Genomic DNA, 22,134 nt, shown 5'->3' on the forward strand with positions numbered 1-22,134 from the left:
CTTTAATGGACTCCTGGAGCTGCCTGTTGGAAATGTGCTTTTCTGGGTTGCACCCCCAGAGTTTCTACAGGGGAGGGAGGCTAAGAGTGTGCATTTTCGATAGGCATCTAGGAGACTATGCTCAGATGGTCAGAGAACCACTCTTGGAGAATCACTAGAATTGAGAGTAGAACAGATGGGTCCCAAAGAGTGAACATTCTCATTCATTTTCAGAGCAGTTAGAATTTTCACTTGATTTTAACTAAGACGGTGAGTGAGTGTGGGGGGACAGAAGTGATGGAGAAGGGACTTAGGAAGCCTCTCTAGCCCTTCCACCTGGGGTGAGGGGTTGTCCGGGATGCCAACAAAAAGGATGCTCCTGAGGAGCTGAGAAGGGGAAGGAGAGCCCTCCAGGGCCTCCAGAAAGGAAAACTGAGGTAGCCCCTGTCCTTGGACCAGTCCTGCATTTGATTTTATTCTCTTTCAGAATATAAGAAGGGTTATGCATAGTGAAATGAACTGACTAGCAACAGCAAAAATAATACCCGTCTTTAAAGCCTTGACTCCTGGCATTCCTCAGATCACCTAGGCTGTGTGCTGAAAATAACTGGTTTTCTGTAATTCCCTTCCCTCCTCCCTTCCTGTTCCTCCTTCCTGCTTTGACAGTGGGTCTCATGACCCAAGCTAGTCAGCACACATGTTGTCTCTCCTTTGGCCATAACAGAAGCTTTTCAAGTTTCCTGGAAAATTTGAACAGAGGAACTTCTTAGAAATCAGACCCTAAAAAGCAGAGAGTGAGTGATAAAGAGGGTGAGCTTTCTTCTCAGGTCCTCGGGAGTCAGTATGGGTGTGATGTCTTCTTGTTCATAAAATACCTCCAAAGAATAACCAAGACACTGACGGCAAAGCCAGAAAAAGCCATAACTAAGTCAAGGACGTGTGCAGGGCACTGGTCTGGACTACAGGGGCTCCCGAAGGAGCCTGCCCCACACAGAATCCTCTCCATTACTCTATGGCAAGTTACTTATACTGTTGAGAATGTTAGTGTGAGTGTCCCTTGGGGCTTACATGTGGGTGGGGAAGTTAGATAACAAAACACGAGGAGGTGGATAACAGTTGTGAGACGACTGGGTCAGCTACTTTATCTACATGAACCTAATCTTTGAAAACTGACAAAAAGGTCAATAATATTAACTCCACTTTATATATGAGGGACCTGAAGTTCAGGGTAGGTTAAAGCACTTGGCCTCACAGTCATCGTGTTGTGATTCTGAGCTGTAACTTTCAGCTTCCTGGCTCTGGAGCCAAACCCAGAATGCTCCAGAGACCTTTCCAGGGCTGTCTGACACTCAGCCAGAGAGCTGTTATGATAAACAAGAGATAGAAGGTTTGATCTGGCTTCAGTCATGGACTACTCAAGTGACCGGGGTCAAACAGGTTCCCCATATGTAGGCTGAATGGCTGGACTTCATCTCTAAGGTCTCTTCTAGCTCTGTAATGCTCTGATTCCCAAAAAAGGAAAATCTGGTGACTCTTGAAACAGTGCTCAACCTCAGTTGTGAAATGACTTTACCCAGATGTTTTATCAGACTGACAAAGATCAGAATGTTTGCCACAGAGGGTTAGTCAAATATCTTTGATTTTTTTTTTTTTTTTTGCCATGCCTTGCAGTTTGTAGGATCTTAGTTCCCCAACCAGAGATTGAACCCAAGGCCCCAGCAGTGAAAGTGCGGAGTCCTAACCACTAGACCACCAGCGAATTCCTTAACATCACTGGGGAACTATAGATAGGTATCTCCACAGACAGCAGTTTAGCAACATCTATTAAAATTCCACATGTGAGCAAATGCACTCTGACCTAGCAATTCTACTGCTCCCTCCTTTTTTTAATTATGAATTTTTTTTCAAGATTTAACAGTTAACTTACAGTGTTGTGTTAGTTTAAGGTGCACAGCAAAGTGATTCCATTATATATATCACACATACACATACATAATTTATATGTAATAGCCAAAACATGGAAGGAAACTAAATGTTCATCAACAGAGGAATGGATAAAGAAGATGTGGACATATACAATGGAATAATACTCAGCCATAAAAAGAATTGAAATAATGCCATTTGCAGCAACATGAATGGACCCAGAGATTATCAAATTAAGTGAAGTAAGTCAAACAGAGAAAAATAAATACCATATAATATCATTTATATGTGGAGTCTAAAAAATGATATGTGAACTTATTTACAAAACAGAAAAAAAAACCCTCAGAAATAGACTCACAGACACAGAACACAAGCTTACAGTTACCAAAGGGGAAAGAGGGTGAGGGATAAATCAGCAGTTTGGGATTAACATATACACATGCCTATATATGAAACATAAATAAAGACCTACTGTATAGCATAGAAAACTATATTCAATATTTTGTAATAACCATTGCTTTCTATTTCTGTCTCTTGACCCCAAACCACATTCAGGAGAAATCATTAAATTGCCCCGAGTCCTCTGCCCTTTTTTTTCTTGAACTCTTTATTTTATATTGAAATATAGCTGATTAACAATGTTGTGATGGTTTCAGATGGACACCAAAGGGTGAATCCTTTGTTCTTGTAGAAATACTACTATTGCTTGCCTTCCCTTTCTAGTAAGAACTTCCAGAAAAGCTTTCCTATAAAAAGTCTATTTTCCTATAAAAAGTCTGACTGTGCTTGTGATTGCATCAAATTGATAAATTAAATTAGGATTAATCATTCAGCCTTCCCACCCAGAAATATATGGTATGCCTCTGTAGGAGAAGCCACTTAAAGAAAACAAGAAAAGAATCTCAAGTTAGTTTTGAATTACTGCGTAATTACAAATGAGTTTAGGCTGAAGTCGCTCACTAGAAAGTTAATGGAAAAAAGTCAACACTTTGGCATAAATAACCTGCTTAAAGCATTTTCAGGTAGGTAAGCCTCTCCTCAGATGTCCTGCAGCAGACAAGCTATCCTCAGGGAAATGGGGTCACAGATCTTCATACTAAGTGAAGTAAGTCAGAAAGAGAAAGACAAATACCATACGACATCACTTATATGTGGAGCCTAAAATATGACACAACATATGAATTTATCAATTAAACAGAAACAGACTCACAGACACAGAGAACAGACTTATGGTTGCCATGAGGGAGAGGGGGCAGGGAGAGATGGATTCGGAGTTTGGAATGAGCAGATGCAAGGTATTATATATAATGGATAAACAACAAGGTCCTACTGTATAGCACAGGGAACTATATTCAACATCCTGTGATAAACCATAAAGGAAAAGAATATGAAATAGAATGTATATGTATGTATAACTAAATTACTTTGCCATAGAGTAGAAATTAGCAAAATATTGTAAATCAACTATATTTCAAAAGAAATAAATTTTTTAAATCAAAGGCCAGTTCTAGACCTGGCTTGGGTATCCACTATTGTGTGACTAAGGTCAGGGCACATGGTCTCTGAGCACCTTGAAAAAGGGGGGCAGATGAGTGTAAATCAACTTAGATGACCCCTAAGACACTCTTTCAGTGCCGACATGCCATAAATTCTAACTCACTTCTATTTTTTGTTTCTTCTTTGGTTTAGCTTTCTTCATGTTTGGCTTGGTTACCTGGAGGTTATTAGCTTCTCTTGGGTTCACTTAGGGCTTCCCTTGTGGCTCAGCTGGTAAAGAATCTGCCTGCAACGCAGGAGACCTGGGTTTGATCCCTGAGTTGAGAAGATCCCCTGGAGAAGGGGAAGGCTACTCCAGTATTCTGGCCTGGAGAATTCCATGGACTGTATAGTCCATGGGGTCGCAAAGAGTCAGACATGACTCAGTGGGTTCACTTAGGGGCAGACAGACACAAGTAATTGAGGACAAGGCTCAGGTTATCAGATCTAGGGAAGCTGCTGCCCAGCTGTCCCGAGTCCCCGTCACTCAGCAGGTAAAGCATTCCTCAGCACTCTGTCTGAACATATGTCACTGTCCTTCCCCTCCCAGCTTTCAAAGTCCCTCCCACTTGCTCCATGACCCTCCTATTACTCCTAGTGGCCATTTCAAAACCTTCTCCCTTTCACCGAGAGTGATCTTGATATTCAGTTCAGTTCAGTTCAGTCACTCAGTCAAGTCTGACTCTTTGCGACCCCATGGACTGCAGCACGCCAGGCCTCCTTGTCTATCGCCAACTCCCGGCGTTTACTCAAACTCATGTCCATTGAGTTAGTGATGCCATCCAGCCATCCCATCCTCTGTAGTCCCCTTCTCTTCCTGCCTTCAATCTTTCCCAGCATCAGGGTCTTTTCAAATGAGTCAGCTCTTCGCATCAGGTGGCCAAAGTATTGGAGTTTCAGCTTCAGCATCAATCCTTCCAATAAATATTCAGGACTGATTTCCTTTAGGATGGACTGGTTGGATCTCCTTGCAGTCCAAGGGACTCTCAGGAGTCTTCTCCAACACCACAGTTCAAAAGCATCGATTCTTCGGCGTTCAGCTTTCTTTATAGTCCAACTTTCACATCCATACATGACTACTGGAAAAATCATAGCTTTGGCTAGACGGACCTTGATATAACAGGAAAGAAATGTTGTATCAGGAGTCAAAGCACTCTTACTAAGAATGAACAGCTGGTATCCTGTATTTAAACTTACAAGGGTGTGTCCATCCTTTTTAAAAGAGCAGCTTATTCACTCAAATAATTGCAAAACAATACAATCTGAGTGTAATTCAATTTTAAAGGTGGGTTGAGAGCAGGGCATTCCGGGGCCCATACATGCTGTTAGGCACTGATACCCAAGAAAGTCCAGGTCAAAACCTTGGTCCCCTATTGCTGAGATTCTCAGATTTCAGATGAGAGAATTTAAAGCCCCCTTTCAAACTCTGAAGTATTATGATGTGGTTTCTATGATGATAAAAAAGTAAACAGTTAAGCTATAAGAACAATCATTCTGTACAAGACATATAGAAAATATCAAACTATTCAGGCACAAGCAAAGATATGTTTTAGTACACCAAACAACACAACTGAGTTGGAATATGGAGGATTAAAAAGCTTAAAGAAATCCTGCAATAAAGTTGACCAAGATGACGACATAGAAGGCTCCTGGCTCCCCTCCTGCTATGGATAACAGTTACAGTGGGAGCAGTCCTCTCTCAAAGAGATCCAGAAACTAGCTCAGTGACTCCTACACATCTGGTGAATAAGCAAATATTTCACATCAAAACAGGTAAGAAAGGTGGAGTCAAATGACAAGGTCCTACTGTATAGCACAGGGAATTATATTCAATATCCTGTGATAAACCATAATGGAAAAGAACGTATAAAAAAGGAATGTATATGTATGCATGATTGAGTCACTTTGCTGTATAGCAGAAATGAACACAATTAACACAATATTGTAAACCAACTAAATTTCAATTTAAGAAAAGATCTTTACAATGAACACTACAAGGGAATCCCCTGGCAATCCAATGGTTAGGACTGTGCTTTCACGGCCAACGGCCTGGATTTAATTCCTAGTCAGGGAACTAAGATCCCACAAGTCACATGGCATGGCCAGAAAAAAAAAGAAAAAAAAACGATAAGACATTAATGAAAAGAATGGAAAAAGACACCAAAAAATGAAAAAAGATATTCTGTGCTCATGGATTGAAAGAATTAAAATTATTTATGTCCATACTACCCAAAGTGATCTACAGATTCAATGCAATCCTTATTAAAACTCCAATGGTATACTTCACAGAAATAGAAAAGCAACCCTAAATATTGTTTGGAACCACCTAAGAAACTGTAAATCAGAAACTGTAAATCTCCTGGAAGAATACATAAGGGGTAAGTAAACTCCTTAACTTTGGTCTTGGCAATGATTTTTTGGATTTGACACCAAAAACAAAGACAACAAAAGCAAAAATAAACAAGTCAGACTACAGGAAACTAAACAGCTTCTGCAAGGCAAAGGAGGCCATGGAATGGGAGAATATCTGCAAATCACATTATCTAAAAAGGGGTCAATAACCAAAATATATGAGGAACTCCTACAACTCAATGGCAAAAAACCCCAAATGGGCCAATTTAAAATTGGGCAGAGAAACTTAATAAGCATCCTTCAAAAGACATACAAATGGTCAACAGGTACACAAAAGGCTTTCAGCATTCAACATCATTGATCATCAGGGAAATCAAAAAGAGAAATTATCTCACTAGTTTGGCCATCATCAGAAAAGACAGAATGAATACTGGTTAGGATGTATAAAAAAGTGAAAGTTTGTGTACTGTTAATGGGAATGTAAACTGGTACAGCCACTATGGAAAACAATATGGCGATTCCTCAAGAAATTAAGAATAGAACCACTGTATGATCCAGCAATCCCACGTCTGGGTATACATCCAAAGGAAACAAAATAACCAAATAATTATCTCAAAGAGATATATATGTACTCCCATGTTCACTGCAGCATTATTTACAATAGCCAAGACCCAGAAACAACCTAAGTGTAGACAGATGAAAGAATAAAAATGTGATTCACATAGTCAGCCCTGCATACCTAAGGATGTGTAATGCACAGATAAGGAAACTGACTATCTTCATTGTATTGCACCATTTTATACAAGGGACTTGAGGACCCAAAGATTTTGGTATCCATAGGTGCTCCTGGAGCCAGTGCCCTACAGATAGTGAGGGACAACTCTATATGGAATATTATTCAGCCTTAAAAAGGAAAGAAAATATTGTCATTTGTGACAACATAGGTGACTTCAGACAGCATTATGTTAAGTGAAATAAGCCAGGCAGAGAAAGACAACTAATGCATGGTATCACTTATATGTGGAATCTAAAAGAAATAACTCACAGAAAAATAGATTAGAAAACTGGTACCCAGTGTAGGGGAAATAGGGAGAGATAGGTAAAAAGGTACAAATTTTTAGGTACAACATGAATAAAGTCTGAGGATCTAATGTAAAACATAGTAACTACAGTTGATAGCAGTCACGTATGATTGAAATTTGCCAAGAGCAGAACCTAAATGTTCTCATCAAAACCAGTAAACGTGTACTAGTTCACTCCATGGAAAGAATACTTTCATAATGTTATCTGTATATCAAATCATCATACTATACACACTTTAAGTATCTTAGAATGTTTTTGTCAATTATACCTCAATAAAGCTGGGAAAAAAAAAAATCCTGCCTTAGCTAAAACAACATGACCTGACATTACCACTTAAAACAGCCAGAGGTCAAAAGCAGCAGTGGCTACATGTGTATGTGTTTTCTTTTTCAAAAACATTTTTGCCTATCGCCATTTACTCCCACTGCAATCCTTAAGAAGTTAGAGCCCTCAAACTTTCATTCTGCAGAGACAGGAAAACTTTAAATCACTTGCTGCTGGTGATTCTCCATCTGCCCTCCTCCTCCCCACTCAGGAACTGGCTGACCTCCCTATGTTGCGTCTCCTGGTCTGCTTCACCCTCCAGCTTCCACTTGACACTGGCCAGAGAAGGAGATCAGAGGAGCGGAAAGGTGTAACACAGAACAAACCTGACTCCCAGCTCGGTCACTCTGGATCTTACCTCTTTGCAAAACAATGTTGCCTCTAGCCTGAAATATGCAAGGCAGCACATTCTCAAGGCTCTGCCTCCCAGGCTTGTTCTTTCAAGGCAGTTTTCATTTCCATAAAGATAAAAAGTTGCACAACAGAAGACCACACTGGTCCTGTTGGAGGCTGACAGCAGACCTACAAGGACAGCTGCCAGAGCAAACGATTATCACATTCCCCTCCCTGGTCCAGTCCGCACCAAGACTCCTGCAACAACTAGTTACACCCCTGCCTCCTTTGAAGCCTGAATTCTAACTCAGGGGTAAGATGGTTCCTTGGGACACTAGATTACCATCTTCTCTGTCTGCTGGGTTTCCAAAAAAAGTCACTGTATTTTGCCCCAACACCTCGTCTCTCGATTGAGTAGCCAGTCATGCGGCTGAGCAGTACAGGGTTTGGACAAAAGGAGAGGCTGGTGAACTTATCCCCAACATGTCCTGTCCCACCAGGCTGCTAATCCGGCAGTGGCTGACTTCTGCCAAGGCCCCCTGCGGCCCTGGAGGGCGAGCCCTCCTTGGGAGCTCCATCCCCACTCTCACCTCAGTCCGTTCCCTGCCCCTTCAGACCAGGGAGGGGATGGCACCCCACCAACCCTCTTACCTGGGTGCCTTACTGTCATTTGTTGGTTCTGCGAAACCTACCTCCTCTTCTGTAGAGGCCCTTCAAAAATGTCTTGCGTTTTTGTGGTTTTTTCCTTTTTCCATTCTAACCAATATACTTGCCCACCAAAATCTCACTGTAAATGAATGGTACAGCCAGGACTAAACAGCTTCCTTGGCTTAAACTATGCCTCTCTTTCCATCTTAGTCTTCTCCTAAGCGCAAACTGGAATATGAACCTCTCTAGAGCATACCACGGAGAAGGCAATGGCAACCCACTCCAGTACTCTTGCCTGGAAAATCCTATGGACGGAGGAGCCTGGTAGGCTGCAGTCCATGGGGTCGCGAAGAGTCGGACACGACTGAGCGACTTCCCTTTCACTTTTCACTTTCATGCATTGGAGAAGGAAATGGCAACCCACCCCAGTGTTCTTGCCTGGAGAATCCCAGGGAAGGGGGAGCCTAGTGGGCTTCTGTCTATGGGGTCGCACAGAGTCGGACAGGACTGAAGTGACTTAGCAGCAGCAGCAGCAGCAGCAGAGCATACCATGAATAATATGGCAATTTCTGTTAACCCAATGGTCTCAATCAACATTTCTGATTGTTAGAATTAGAAGGGAGGAGTGAGCCAATATGCTGTTAACCATACTCTAATGCACAGGACAGCCTCACACAACAAAGAGTTCAGTCCAGTCGCTCAGTCGTGTCTAACTCTTTGCGACCCCATGAATCGCAGCACGCCAGGCCTCCCTATCCATCACCAACTCCCGGAGTTTACTCAGACTCATGCCCATCGAGTCGGTGATGCCATCCAGCCATCTCATCCTCTGTCGTCTCCTTCTCCTCCTGCCCCCAATCCCTCCCAGCATCAGGGTCTTTTCCAATGAGTCAACTCTTCGCATGAGGTGGCAAAAGTATTGGAGTTTCAGCTTCAGCATCAGTCCTTCCAATGAACACCCAGGACTTATCTCCTTTAGGATGGTTATCCAGCCCCAAATATCAACAGTTCCGAGGTTGATTACTCCTCCTGCAAAATGACCCACAGCTGTGACTTTCCTCCTCTCTGAAATGCTCTCTGATGCCTATACCCACTGCTCTCAAGCCAGGCCACTGGCAGAATTATGTTGTGTCCTGCCCCAGGCCACAGGTGTCTTGCACCAAGGCCTCAGAAGTGGAGCCCAGAACCCAGGTCACCTGCAAAGCTGATTGAGCCCCTTCGTAACTGATGCCCAAAGCCCCTGATATCACTGACAAGCTTCCTGACTCCCAATTAGGCAAAGATGCCCACTCCTGTAAACACACTATAGTGCCCCTACCAATCACCTACTGCCAACCTTTCAGCAGGAATTTTCTTTTGTCTTGAGGTTATAAAAATTGGCTATTAACTCATGAAAACTGTTGGCTTTCCATGGTCTGTCAGGAGGTTGGCCCACTGTGCTCACATTATCTCTGCCCACATTATCTCTGCTCTTTGTTCTTAATAAACTCATTCCCTTCTGAAATGCTCTATGTATGGAAATTCTTTTCCAACCTGTGTTCAGACTGACTCAACAAAGAATGGGGGAAGGATTAGTGAGATGGTGACCTTCTCAGACAGGGCCAGGTGCTGGCCTGAGAGGTCCAAGAGTTAAGGTAAAAGTGACCTTTCCCCCTAGGCTGAATTTTCCTTTCTTGAAGGGAGCTGATACTTTGGGGCCTACCAAGGAAAATAAAATGACTACATGGGGCAAAAGTCTGGAAAAATACACATCAAAATATTAATTGTTAATATGTCTCTGAGTGGTAGAATTTTTAGTGATTTCTTTGTGGTTATGTATATATTTTAAATTTTGTGGGACTTCCCCATGGTCCAGTGGTTAAGAATCCACCTTTCAATGCATGGGATATAGGTTCGATCCCTGGTCAGGGAACCAAGATTTCACATGCCACGTGGCAACTAAGCAATGAAGACCCAGCGCAGCCCAAAAAAGTTAATAAAATAAATATTGTTAAAAAGGTTAACATTTATATAATTATTTAAAACTCTAAAAAAGAAACTATTATGCCATATTCACTGACTCCATCCCTCCCAGTCCCAGTTCCTCAAGTGCACAGACTTTCACATGGCAATATATCAGGGTGCTTTAATAATGAAAACCAGAAAATTGTCTTTACAGCCAATTATAAGGAATGACTCTACTTCCTTCAAGGTCATTCATATTTGAGGAATGATTGAAGTATTCTTTACTTTCAAATGACATGTACTTATGCAACTGACCAAGGTTACTTCCCTAGAGGCAAATTTGAGACTCAGCACAAAAGCAAAATAGACGTGCACTGCCCTGTATGGTAGCCACTGTAGGCTAATTTGTTTCCGACGTGTCTCTCTGCAACCCTATGGACTATAGCCCACCAAGCTCCTCTGTCCACAAGATTCCCCAGGCAAGAATACTGGAGTGGGTTGCCATTTCCTTCTCCAGGGGATCTTCCTGACTCAGGGATCAAACATGCGTCTCCTGAGGCTCCTGCATTGCAGGCAGATTCTTTACTGCTTGAGCCATCAAGGAAGCCCCAAGGTAGCCATTCAGTTCAGTTCAGTTCAGTTCAGTCGCTCAGTCATGTCCGACTCTTTGTGACCCCATGAATTGCACGCTAGGCCTCCCTGTCCATCACCAACTCCCAGAGTTTACTCAAACTCATGTCCATCGAGTCGGTGACGCCATCCGGCCATCTCATCCTCTGCCGTCCCCTTCTCTTCTTGCCCCCAATCCCTCCCAGCATCAGGATCTTTTCCAATGAGTCAGCTCTTCGCTAGACACACACTATTTTTTTTAACTGAAGTATAGTAGATTTACAGTGTGCCAATCTCTGCTATATAGCAAAGTGACTCAGTTACACACATATTAAATATTCTTTTTAAAACATTCTTTTCCATTACAGCTTATCCAGGAGATTGGATATAGTTCCCTGTGCTATACATTAGGACCTTGCTGTTTATCCATTCTAAATGTACTATTTTGCATCTACCAACCCCAAACTCCCAGTCCATCCCTATCCCTTCCCCCTCTCCCCCTTGGCCACCACAAGTCTGTCCTCTATGCCTGTGAGTCTATTTCTGTTTTGTAGATAGGTTCATTTGTGCTATAGTTTAGATTCCACATATTAGTCATATCATATGGTATTTCTCATTCTGACTTACTTAGTATGATAATCTCTAGCTGCATCTGTGTTTCCTTTTTTGTGGCTGAGTTAATACTCCACTGTTTATATGTATCTCATCTTATTTATCCATCTGTCACTGGACATTTATGTTGTTTCCATGTTTGGCTGTTGTGAATAGTGCTGCTATGAACATTGGGGTGCATGTTTCTTTTAGAATTATAGTTTTCTCGGGGTATAGGTCCAGGAGTGGGATGGCTGGATCCTTTGGTAATTTTTAGTTTTCTGAGGAACCTCCATACTGTTTAACAAACAGATATACACTATTTAAATGTAAATTAATTAAATATAGAACATTTCCATTTTCACAGCAAGTTCACACTTTATTTCTTCCCCCTGGACTTAACTTTCTCTCTTACATTATCTTTGCTCCCATATCTGGGTTACATTTATTTTCTGCTGACTTGCTTCGCCTCTACGTGATTTTGTTGCAAACCACCCTAGTTCCTTTGTGGGACGATTCAGGATATCAGTACTTTGAAATATTTGTGTCGAGAGAACCTTGTTGTTGCTGGGAGCTCCGCCTTAGTTTTTCTAGCGTGCACTTAAATCATGTAACCCTCAGAACGACGTCTGAAGTGCTAAGAGTTTCCAAAGAGGAAAGCGCAGTCAGGAGAGGCTAAGTGACCTGCGGAGGATACATACCAAGGAGCAGAACCCCAGGCCGGCGGGTCCCTGTAGTCCCAGCCGGCCGAGTTCTCACCCCCGCTGGAGATGCCAAGCAGAGCCGCTCGCTCACCCTGCCGCCCCACTACGCCGCATAGCCCGAAACACTAGCTGAATACCTCTACATAAAAACCGAAACCATCACCATTTTACAAATGAAATAGGGACGAAATGTTCTTAATACTCGGCCTTTGTTTATTTGACTCAGGCCCTCCCCAAGGAGCCCGTAGCGATCGCCCGCCAGCCGAGTCTCGCTTGCACCAGTTCCCCGCCTGTCGGGGCGAGGTGGGCGGCGCCGAGAGCTCTGGGCCGGTGGCCGGTCAGGCGCTGGGTCTCCCGCGCGCCTCGGTTTTCAAGCTCCTTCTGGAAGGTTTCAGAAAAGCTTGATCCCGATCCCCCCGCGCGCCTTACCTGCCGCTGGGCACAAAGCTGAAGCTCTCGGAGCCACCTCCCAGCTCCGGGCCACCACCCGGCCTACGAACCCCAGGAGCGCGGCTGGGATTGGCTGCCGAGTCGGAGGGAGAGGCCCGCGGAGGAAGGAGGAGGAGAGACAGGGCGGGGTGGGGAGTGTGTGGGGACGGGGTCCCGCCTACGCCTCTTCCCCCGAGGGCGCAGCCCCAGCACTCTGCTAGATTACCCGAGCCGCGGGACTGGCTGTGAACTTGTCCAGGCGGCAGTCTTCAGCCCGGTTCCTGCCCTGTCCCTTGCGCCTTGCTTGGCGGCGCCAGTGGGCCGAGGGCGCACGTCCGCAGGGGAGTGGGGAGCCCTAGGCTCATGCTCCGGGCCCGCAGAGTGTCTGGGGCTGTGCACCGTGTGCCCCATCTCTAGTGGGGGGCATCGGAGCCCCCTCCTCTGCCCCACTCCCGCCACGGGAGCCCTCTGGATCCTTTTTGGGTTAGTAGCTCCGACCCTGGTGGAACAACCAGGGGAGGCCTTTTTTTTTTTTCTCCTCTGCGTGTATGTTGAAATACCTGTAACATAAAATTTCCATCTTAACCATTTTTAAGTGTATACAGTTCAGTGGTATCAAATACATTTACTTAGTTGTGCAAAAACACCACTGTCCATATCTGTAACTGTTTTCATCTTGTGAAACTGAAGCTCTAGACCCATAAAACAATGACTCCTTGGTTATTTCTTGCCCCCGAGCCCTGGTAAGCACCATTCTACTTTCTGTGTTTATGATTTTGACTGCTGTATCTCGTATAAAGAAAGCTGAGCGCCGAAGAATTGATGCTTTTGAACTGTGGTGTTGGAGAAGACTCTTGACAGTTCCTTAGACTGCAAGGAGATCCAACCAGTCCATCCTAAAGGAGATCAGTCCTGGGTATTCATTGGTAGGACTGATTTTGAAGTTGAATACTTCAAATATTCTTTTGAATATTTTGGCCACAGGTGCCAATACTGTGGCCACCTGATGAGAAGAGCTGACTCGTTTGAAAAGACCCTGATGCTGGGAAAGACCGAGGGCAGGAGGAGAAGGGGACGACAGAGGATGAGATGGTTGGATGGCGTCACCGACTCAATGGACATGGGTTTGGGTGGACTCCGGGAGTTGGTGATGGACAGGGAGGCCTGGTGTGCTGCAATTCATGGGGTCGCAAAGAGTCGGACACGACTGAGCAACTGAATTGAACTGAACTGATCTCGAATATGTGGAATCATACATTATCTTTTTCTGATTGGCTTATCTCATTTAGCATAATGACCCCAAGAGTCATCCATGTTGTAACATATTGCACAATGTGCTTCCTTTTTAAGACTGAACAATATTCCATTGAATGTATAATATATTCACATTTTGCTTATCTGTTCATCCACTGATGCACACGACTTGCTTTGTTGGGTTAGTTATTACAAATAATGCTGCTATGAACATGGGTGTACAAATATCTTTTGAGACCTTGCTTTCAATTCTTTGGGGTATATGCCCAGAAATGGAATTGCTGAATCATATAGTAATTCTATCTTTAATTACTTGAGGAAACACCAGTTTTCTGTAGTGACTATACCATTTTACATTTTCACCAATTTTCACCAATTTCACCAATAGTGCACAAAATCCTAATTTCTCCATGTCGTTGCAAACACTCATATTCTGTTTGTTTGTTTGTTTCAGTAGTAGCTAGCCTAATGGATGTGAGATGGTATCTCAATTCAGTTTTGATTTGCATTTCCCTAATGATTGGTGATGTTTGACATCTTTTCATGTGCTTTTTGGCCATTTGGATCTCTTCTTTGTTTTTTTTTTTTTTGGATCTCTTCTTTGGAGAAAAATCTATTTTGTTCATTTTGAATCAGGTTGTTTGGTTTTTGTTGTTGAGTTTTAGGAGTTCTCCATATATTCTGGGTATTAATGTTTTATCAGATATATAATTTGCAAATATTTTCTCCCATTCTGTGGTTGCCTTTTTACTCTTTTTACTTTTGATGTGCAATTTTTCTTAATTTAATGAAGTCCAATTTGTCTATTTTTCCTTTTGTTACCTGTGCCTTTGGTGTCATATCCAAGAAATCACTGCTAAATCCAATGTCATGAAATGTTTTCTCCTAGATTTAGGTCCTTCATCCATTTTTGAGTTAATTTTGTATATGGTCAGATAGGGGTTCAACTTTATTCTTTTTCATTGTGGATATCCAGTTTTCCAGCAACATTTACTGAACAGATTGTACTTTCCCCCATGAATGGTGTTGGCTCCCTTGTCAGAAATAATTTGACCACATTTGGGGTTTATTTTTGGATGCCCTATTCTATTCCATTGGTCAATGTCTCTGTGTTTATGCTAACACCACACTTTTTTGATTAGTGTAGCTTTATGATAAGTTTTAAAATCAGGAAATCAGGGGTGAAGTCCTCCACTTTAGCTCTTTTTCAGGACTGTTTTGGCAATTTGGGGTCCTTTGAAATTCCACATGAATTTCAGGGTGGTTTTTTCTATTTCTGCAAAAAAAAAAATTGTTGAAATGTTCATACAGATTGCTTTGAATCTACAGATTAGTTGAATTTTATTGACATTTTGACAATGTTGTCTTTTACTTCATGAACATGGAATGTTAATCGATTTATTTATGTCTTCTTTAATTTCTTTCAGCATTGTTTTGTAATTTTCATTGTACCAGTCTTTCACCTCCTTAGTTAATTCCTAAGTATTTTATTCTCTTTGATGTTGTTATATATAGAATTGTTTTTGTAATTTCTTTTCAGATAGTTCATTGTCAGTGTACAAAAATGCAACTAATTTTTGTGTGTTGGCTTTATAACTTGCTACCTTGATGAAAATTTATTAGTTCCAGTGGTTTTTTTCCCTTGATGAATTGGGGTTTTCTATATATTAGATCATATCATCCATGAACAGATGCACTTTTACTTCTTTTTTTCCAATTTGGATGACTTTTTTTTTCTTACTTAATTACACTGGCTAGAATTTCAGTATTGTATCGAATAAAAGTGGCAAAAGTGGGTATTCTTGCCTTGTTCCTTGTCTTATGGGAAAAGCTTTTAGTCTTTCACCATTGACTATGATGTTCACTGAGTTTTTCATAAATGGCTTTTACTATGGTGAGGTAGTTTCATTTTACTCTAGTGTATTGAGTGTTTTTTATCATGAAAAGGTGTTGAATTTTGTCAAATGCTTTTTCTGCATCAACTGGAGCGATCATGTGTTTTTTCCACTTCATTCTATTGGTATGACTCATTATATTGATTGATTTTCATATGTTGAACCGTCCTTAGTTATGGTGAATAATCCTTCTAATATGCTGCTGAATTATATTTCCTAGTATTTTGGTGAGAATTTCTCATCAATGTTTATAAGGGATATTGATCTGTAGTTTTCCTTTTTTAGGATGTCTTTGTCTGTCTTTGGTGTCAGGGTAATGCTGGCCTCATAGAATGAGTTAGGGAGTATTTCCTCCTCTTCATTTCTTTTTTTTTTTTTCCTGGAAAATTTGAGAAGGATTAGTAGTATTCTTTAAATGATAGCTTCACTGTGAAGCCATGAGGTCCAGGACTTTTATTTGTGGAAAGTTTTTATTACTGATTCAATCTCCTTACCTGTTGTAGCTATATTTCAAAATTTCCATTTCTTCATGAGTTAGTCGTGGTAGGTTCTGTGTGTCTAGAATTGGTCATTTCATGTAGGTTCTCCAGTTTGCTGTTGTGCAGTTGTTTATGCTATTCTCTTACAATCCTTTTTGTTTCTGTAGCGTCAGTAGTGTTGTCTCTACTTTCTTTTCTGATTTTAGTCATTTTAGTCTTCTTTGAGTCTTCTTAGTCCATGTGGCTAAAGGTTTGCCAATTTTGCTGATCTCAAAGAACCAACTTTTGGTGTTATTGATTTTCTCTATTGTTTTTATATCCTCATTTTCATTTATCTGTGTTCTAATCTTTATTGTTTCCTCTCTTCCAGCTTTGAATTTGTTCTGCTTTTTCAAGTCCCTTAGGTTGTTGATTTGAAATCTTTCTTATTTTTTAATGTAAGCATTTATAGCTATAAATTTTTCCCTTAGCACTGCTTTTGATAAGTCCCATAAATTACAGTATGCCATGTTTTCATTTTTATTTATCTCTGAGTATTTGCTAATTTCTCTTATATTTTCTTCTTTGATCCATTGGGTGTTTGTATGTATATTGTTTCATTTCTACAACTTTGTGAATTTTCCAGTTTTCTTTTTGTTACTGATTTCTAATTAGATCAGTTGTGGTCAGAGAAGATACTTTGTATGATACTGTGTTTTCAAACCTATTGAGACTTAATTTGCAGCCTAACATGTGATCTATCCTGAAAAATGTCCAATATGCACTTGAGAAGAAGGTGTAGTCTGTTGTAGAGTGCTCTGTGTATGTCTGTTAGATCAGTTGGTTTACTGTATTAAGTCCTCTATTTCCTTTCTTATGTTCTTTTTTTTTTTTTTTTAGCCATTATTATGAGTGGGGCATTGAAGTCTTCAACTATTATTGTAGAACTGTCTGTTCCTCCTTTCAATTTTGTCAGTTTTTGCTTCATATATTTTGATGTTCTATATTAAAGTGTGTATATGTCTATAATTGTTAAATCTTCTTTCTTGATTAAATCTTTTATGAATATAGAATGTGCTTGTCACATAAACTTTTTGGATTTAAAGTCGATTTTGTCTGGTATTATTATAGCCATATCTGTCTCTTTTGGTTCCTGTTTTCATGGATTATCTTTTCCCATCCTTTCTCTTTCAACATGTTTGTGTCTTTGGATCTCAAGTGCATCTCTTATAGACAGCATAGAGTTGCATCATGTTTTTTATTTATTCTGCCAGTATGAGTCTTGACTGGAGAGTTTAACCTGTTTACATTTAAAGTAATTACTGATAACAAAGCTCCTCTGTCACATGCTAATTGTTTTCTATGTACCTTTTTTGTCTCTCATTTCCTACATTACTATCTTCTTATGTGTTTAGATGAGAATAAAATGTTTAAATTTCTATCTCATTTCCTTTTGTGCATATTCTACAGCTATTTTCTTTGTGGCCACCAAAGAAGATTATATTTAACATCCTAAAGTTATAACATAATAATTTTAATTTACTCTAGCTTCACTTCAATAACCTGCAAAAACTCTGTTCCTTTATAGCTCTTTCCCCACCTCCTTCAGCTGTTTATGTTGCACATTTACATCTTACACATTGTGTGCCTCAAAACCTAGACGAATAATTATTCTAAATCATGTAGAAAACAAAAAGTGCAGTTACAAACCATTGTTGCAATAATATAGCTTTTATAATTGCCCATGCACCTTTACTGAAACCATTATTTCTCCATACAGTTTTGAGTTACTATTGAGGGTCCTCATTTCACCTTGCAGCATTTCTTGCAGGGCAGATCTAATGGTTACAAACTCCCTCAATTTTTGTTTATCTGGGATTATCTTAATTTTCCCCTCAACTTTGAAGGACAGTTTTGCCACATTTAGGATTCATATTGATATGCTTTCCTTTTAGCACTTTGGATATATCAGCCCACTTCTGGCCTCCAGGTTTTCTGAAGAGAAATTTGCTGATAATCTTTTTGAGTATACTTTTTTTTTTTCCATTTATTTTTATTAGTTGGAGGCTAATTACTTTACAGTATTGTAGTGGTTTTGCCATACATTGACATGAATCAGGCATGGATTTACATGTGTTCCCCATCCCGATCCCCCCCTCCCACCTCTCTCCCCATCCCATCCCTCTGGGTCTTCCCAGTGCACCAGCCCTGAGCACTTGTCTCATGCATCCAACCTGGGCTGGTGATCTGTTTCACCCTTGATAGTATACTTGTTTCAATGCTGTTCTCTCAGAACATCCCACTCTTGCCTTCTCCCACAGAGTCCAAAAGTCTGTTCTGTGTATCTGTGTCTCTTTTTCTGTTTTGCATATAGGGTTATTGTTACCATTTTTAAAAATTCCATATATATGCATTATTGAGTATATTTGTATTTGATGATTTTCTCCTCTCTTTGCTTCTTTTAAGATCACTTCTTTGGCTTTTTAAAGTTTGATTATATGTATCTTGGTATGGATATCTGAGTTCATCTTATTTGGAGTTGATCAACTTTATTGGATGTTTATGTTCACGTGTTTGACCACGTTTGAGCATTTTTCAGTCACTGTTTCTGCAAATATTCTCTTTGCCCCCTTCTGTTCTTCTTGGTCTCTCATATGCGCATGTTGTTCTGCTTGATTGTCCTGTAGGCCCCTTAGGCTGTGTTCATTTTTCATTTATTTTCTTTCTGTTCCTCATAGTTGATAACTTTAATTGTCCTATTAAGTTACTGATTGTTTCTTCAGTCTGCTCAAATCTGCCTTTGAATCCCTCTTGTTAACTTTTCATTTCAGTTACTGTACTTTTCAATTCCAAAATTTCTTTTTTATTTCATCTTAGGCTTTCCATGTATTGGTGTTTCCATTTTGCTCGCACAATGTTTTCTTGACATTTCCCACATGTCTCTCTAGTTCTTTGAGCATCTGTCAGACAGTTGTTTTAAAGATTTGTCTAGTATATCTGCCATTAGATCTTTCTCAGGGACAATTGCTATTAATTTTTTTTCTTTGAATGGGCTATACTTTCTCTGTAGGCCTTGTGATTTTGTGTGTGTGCGCGTCTGTAAAACACTGATCATTTGAATCTAATAATGCGGTAATGCTGGAAATCAGATCTTTCCCTTTCCCCAGGGTTTACTGATTTCTGTTGTTTTTGTTTTTATTGATTGTTGTAGGTTACTTGTGTGATAAGGATCAGCCTGATGTGTAAATTTAAGGTTTTCTCTGGTCTTTTGTGAAACTTTTCCTGGGTATGTGTGGTCACTTTCCAATTCCCCCTTTACATACAGTTGTTTTTTATGTCCTAGTCTTTAATGTCTGGCCCCCAAAGGGGGAAAAAGCAAAAGAGGAAGGGGAGGTGGGGAAGGAAGAGCCCTTTTAATCCTCTGTAGTTCATTTCAGTTGGGGAGGAAGGACTTGCACCAATGAAGGGAGGTGCAACTGTGGCTGCCCCCCTCTTTGATTGCACCTCTGTGATCATCAGTAGTAATCTGTGCTCAGAGACAGATATTCAGAGGACAGGCTCCTGCCTCCTGCAAGCTCTATACAAGCCTTTCCAGGAACATGTACACAGCTGTCTGCCATGCAGCTGGGGATGGAGGGTGTGTAGTTGCTACTGTGCTAACGGTTGAAATTGACTGAAATTAACCATGATTTGCTGTCCAAATCTTCCCCTGGAAGTTGAAAGCCTTCAACAGACTCCAGAGTTCCAAAATAATTACCTCAGACAGATTCTGACAGTGTAGTTGTTGTCTAGATAGGGAGACAGATTCTTGATGTGTCGTTCTTTCCATAATCAGGACTGTGACCTGTTAGGTTGACTGGCATTTCCCTCAACAAAGAGTTTTCACACTTTATCCTGTGTTGTGTCCGACTCTTTGCAACCCTATGGCCTGTAGCCCACCAGGCTTCTCTGTCCATGGGATTATCCAGGCAAGAATACTGGAGTGGGTTGTCATGCCCTCCTCCAGGGCATCTTCCAGACCCAGAGATCAAACCCGCCCACACTTTATCCTTTGACCTGACAAACCTGCTTAACCAAGTGAGAAGAGAGAAAACAAGTCTTTGTCTTGCCTTTAAATTCCCCTGTCTCCTAAGCACCATACTCCTCTCTTTCACAGTCCACTTAATATTTCTCCTTGGATGTCTGAAATACAGTTCCATCTTAACATGCACAGATCTGTGCCCCTGATTTTTCCTCACAAATTTCCTCTTCCCATACTTTACCAACTCCATCCTTCCAGCTGTTCGGGCCAAAAACTTAATGTTACCTTTGACTTATCTTTCCCTCACATCCCACATCTGTGGGCCAGGAAATTCTGTTGGGTGGACCCTCCTAGCATATACAGTCTGACTCCTTCTTACCATACCTCCTTCAGCTCCCACCTGAATCATTGAAGTCTTCTTCCTGGCCTTCCTGCAGTTTATCCTCACACAGTAGCCAGAGTGACCTTGAAAAAAATCAAAGATTATTTACCTCCTCTTCCTAAACCTTCCAGTGGTTTCCCACTTTATTTCAGAGTAAAAGCCAAACCCCTCAAGGCCCTAGATGATCTTTTCCTGGTACTTCAGTGACCTCAAACACTACAACCCTCTTTGGCTAATTCAGTTACTCTGGCCTTCTTGCCAGTTTTTGAAAAGGCAGGCAGGCTTCTGCCATTGGGCCTTTACATTGGGTTGTCCCTCTCTGGAATGCATGACTAATTTCCATTTCCTGATCTTTGCTTAAATTCTATCTCAGTGAGAACTATCCCTACCACCTTACTCAAAATTATCATCTCCCTGCTCCTAATTCCTTCAATTTGCTTATTTCTTCTCATAGCATTTATCACCTTCTAATGTATTATTTATTTATTTACTCTGCTTATTGTTTATTATCTGTCTCTTCCATTCACCTACTCCTACTCTTGCTTCTTGGACCATGATATGCCCTTTCTTGAAAAAAAAAAAAAATTAACTGCCATGAGAAGGATGCTGTAGTTTCACAGGCAAGGCCTAGATCATAAGCCAAAACTCTGGGGTCTGAATGTGAGATAATTTTAAATAAACTGCATGGAGAAGAGGTAGTTCCCCAAAAGGAAATGCTGTGTTCTGCTATCAGGAGAAGAGATGCTGGCTAGGCAAAAGCCACAAGATGTTCACTTGCTGAGTCAGACTAGCTCACCCAGAGAAACTTTGGGAAAGTCGATGAAAGGGGCCACACATGTCCTCAAGTGTAGGGTGTAAGGATGAGGCTGCTACCGACTAAAAAAATGCAAAATGTGCGAGTTGCAAGTCAAATTTTATTTGAGGCAATATGAGGACTGCCGCCTGGGAGACAGTACCTCAGATAGCTCTGAGAAACTGCTCCAAAGAGGTAGAGGGCAGGGAGGACAATGTATATATGATTTTGGTAAAGGGGGAGTACATTTGCAATCAAGCACATATTTTTTTTGTAGAAAATTTCTGCTGATCTTGTGAAACTTCTTCTAGTCACAAGAAACAATTGTTACACATGAAGGATTTTAGTGCTTTTCTAGATATGAGGAGATATAAGAATTGGGCTCATAAAATCAGCTCCCACGAATATCTAACTATATTAGGACCTGCCCTGCCAGTTTTCCCAGAACACAGAGGCCTCATTTCTGCTCTCCATTCTGGACTCCTTCAGGGGGTGTTGGAGGTTAGCAGCTGCAACAGCACATGATTTAATCCTTGTAGAGGTAGATGGCAAGTGCCAATTTGTAGTTGACACTGCCAAAGCCCTTTCTTGTAATAATGTGTCATGAATGTGTTGTTTGTCTTAATCCTTGTGTAGTTTGATTTTATGTCCATTTTCTACTCCTTTTATGAGTAAGAACTTCCCTATTATGAAAAGTAACCTTCTCCAACCTGAAGGAGTTTGTGGAGGTTGGGGGTGGGGAACAGTAACAGGCTGCCTTGGGCCACAAGTGGCAGGAAGCTCCCATTCAGCCAGCATTAAACAAGGGGCTGTGTTAGGGCCCCAACTCCATTTCCCTGTCCTTCTGTTTGCTCTTCCCCCCTCCCTCCATGAGTG

At 41.2% G+C, this 22,134-nt stretch overlaps 1 protein-coding gene across 4 annotated transcripts in view; it reads right to left on the bottom strand.

The window, feature by feature from the left end:
- BLVRA (biliverdin reductase A) overlaps nucleotides 1–12,784 on the bottom strand; it is a 47,398-nt gene extending 34,614 nt beyond the window's left edge. The window contains exon 1 of one of the 4 annotated variants that reach the window (XM_061165634.1): nucleotides 12,682–12,784. Coding sequence is in view for 2 of the 4 variants with exons in the window: in XM_061165631.1 (XP_061021614.1) it covers nucleotides 7,556–7,606 (51 nt within the window). In the remaining 2 variants the exon portion in view is untranslated. Of the gene's footprint in view, nucleotides 1–3,562; nucleotides 3,617–7,555; nucleotides 7,622–12,455; nucleotides 12,586–12,681 lie in introns of those variants that run through there. The other 3 variants (XM_061165633.1, XM_061165631.1, XM_061165632.1) reach the window with 3 other exon arrangements.
- Nucleotides 12,785–22,134: the final 9,350 nt, after the last annotated feature.

Source organism: Dama dama, chromosome 18, assembly GCF_033118175.1.
Source record: "Dama dama isolate Ldn47 chromosome 18, ASM3311817v1, whole genome shotgun sequence".
In the NCBI taxonomy this organism is placed as follows: domain Eukaryota; kingdom Metazoa; phylum Chordata; class Mammalia; order Artiodactyla; family Cervidae; genus Dama; species Dama dama.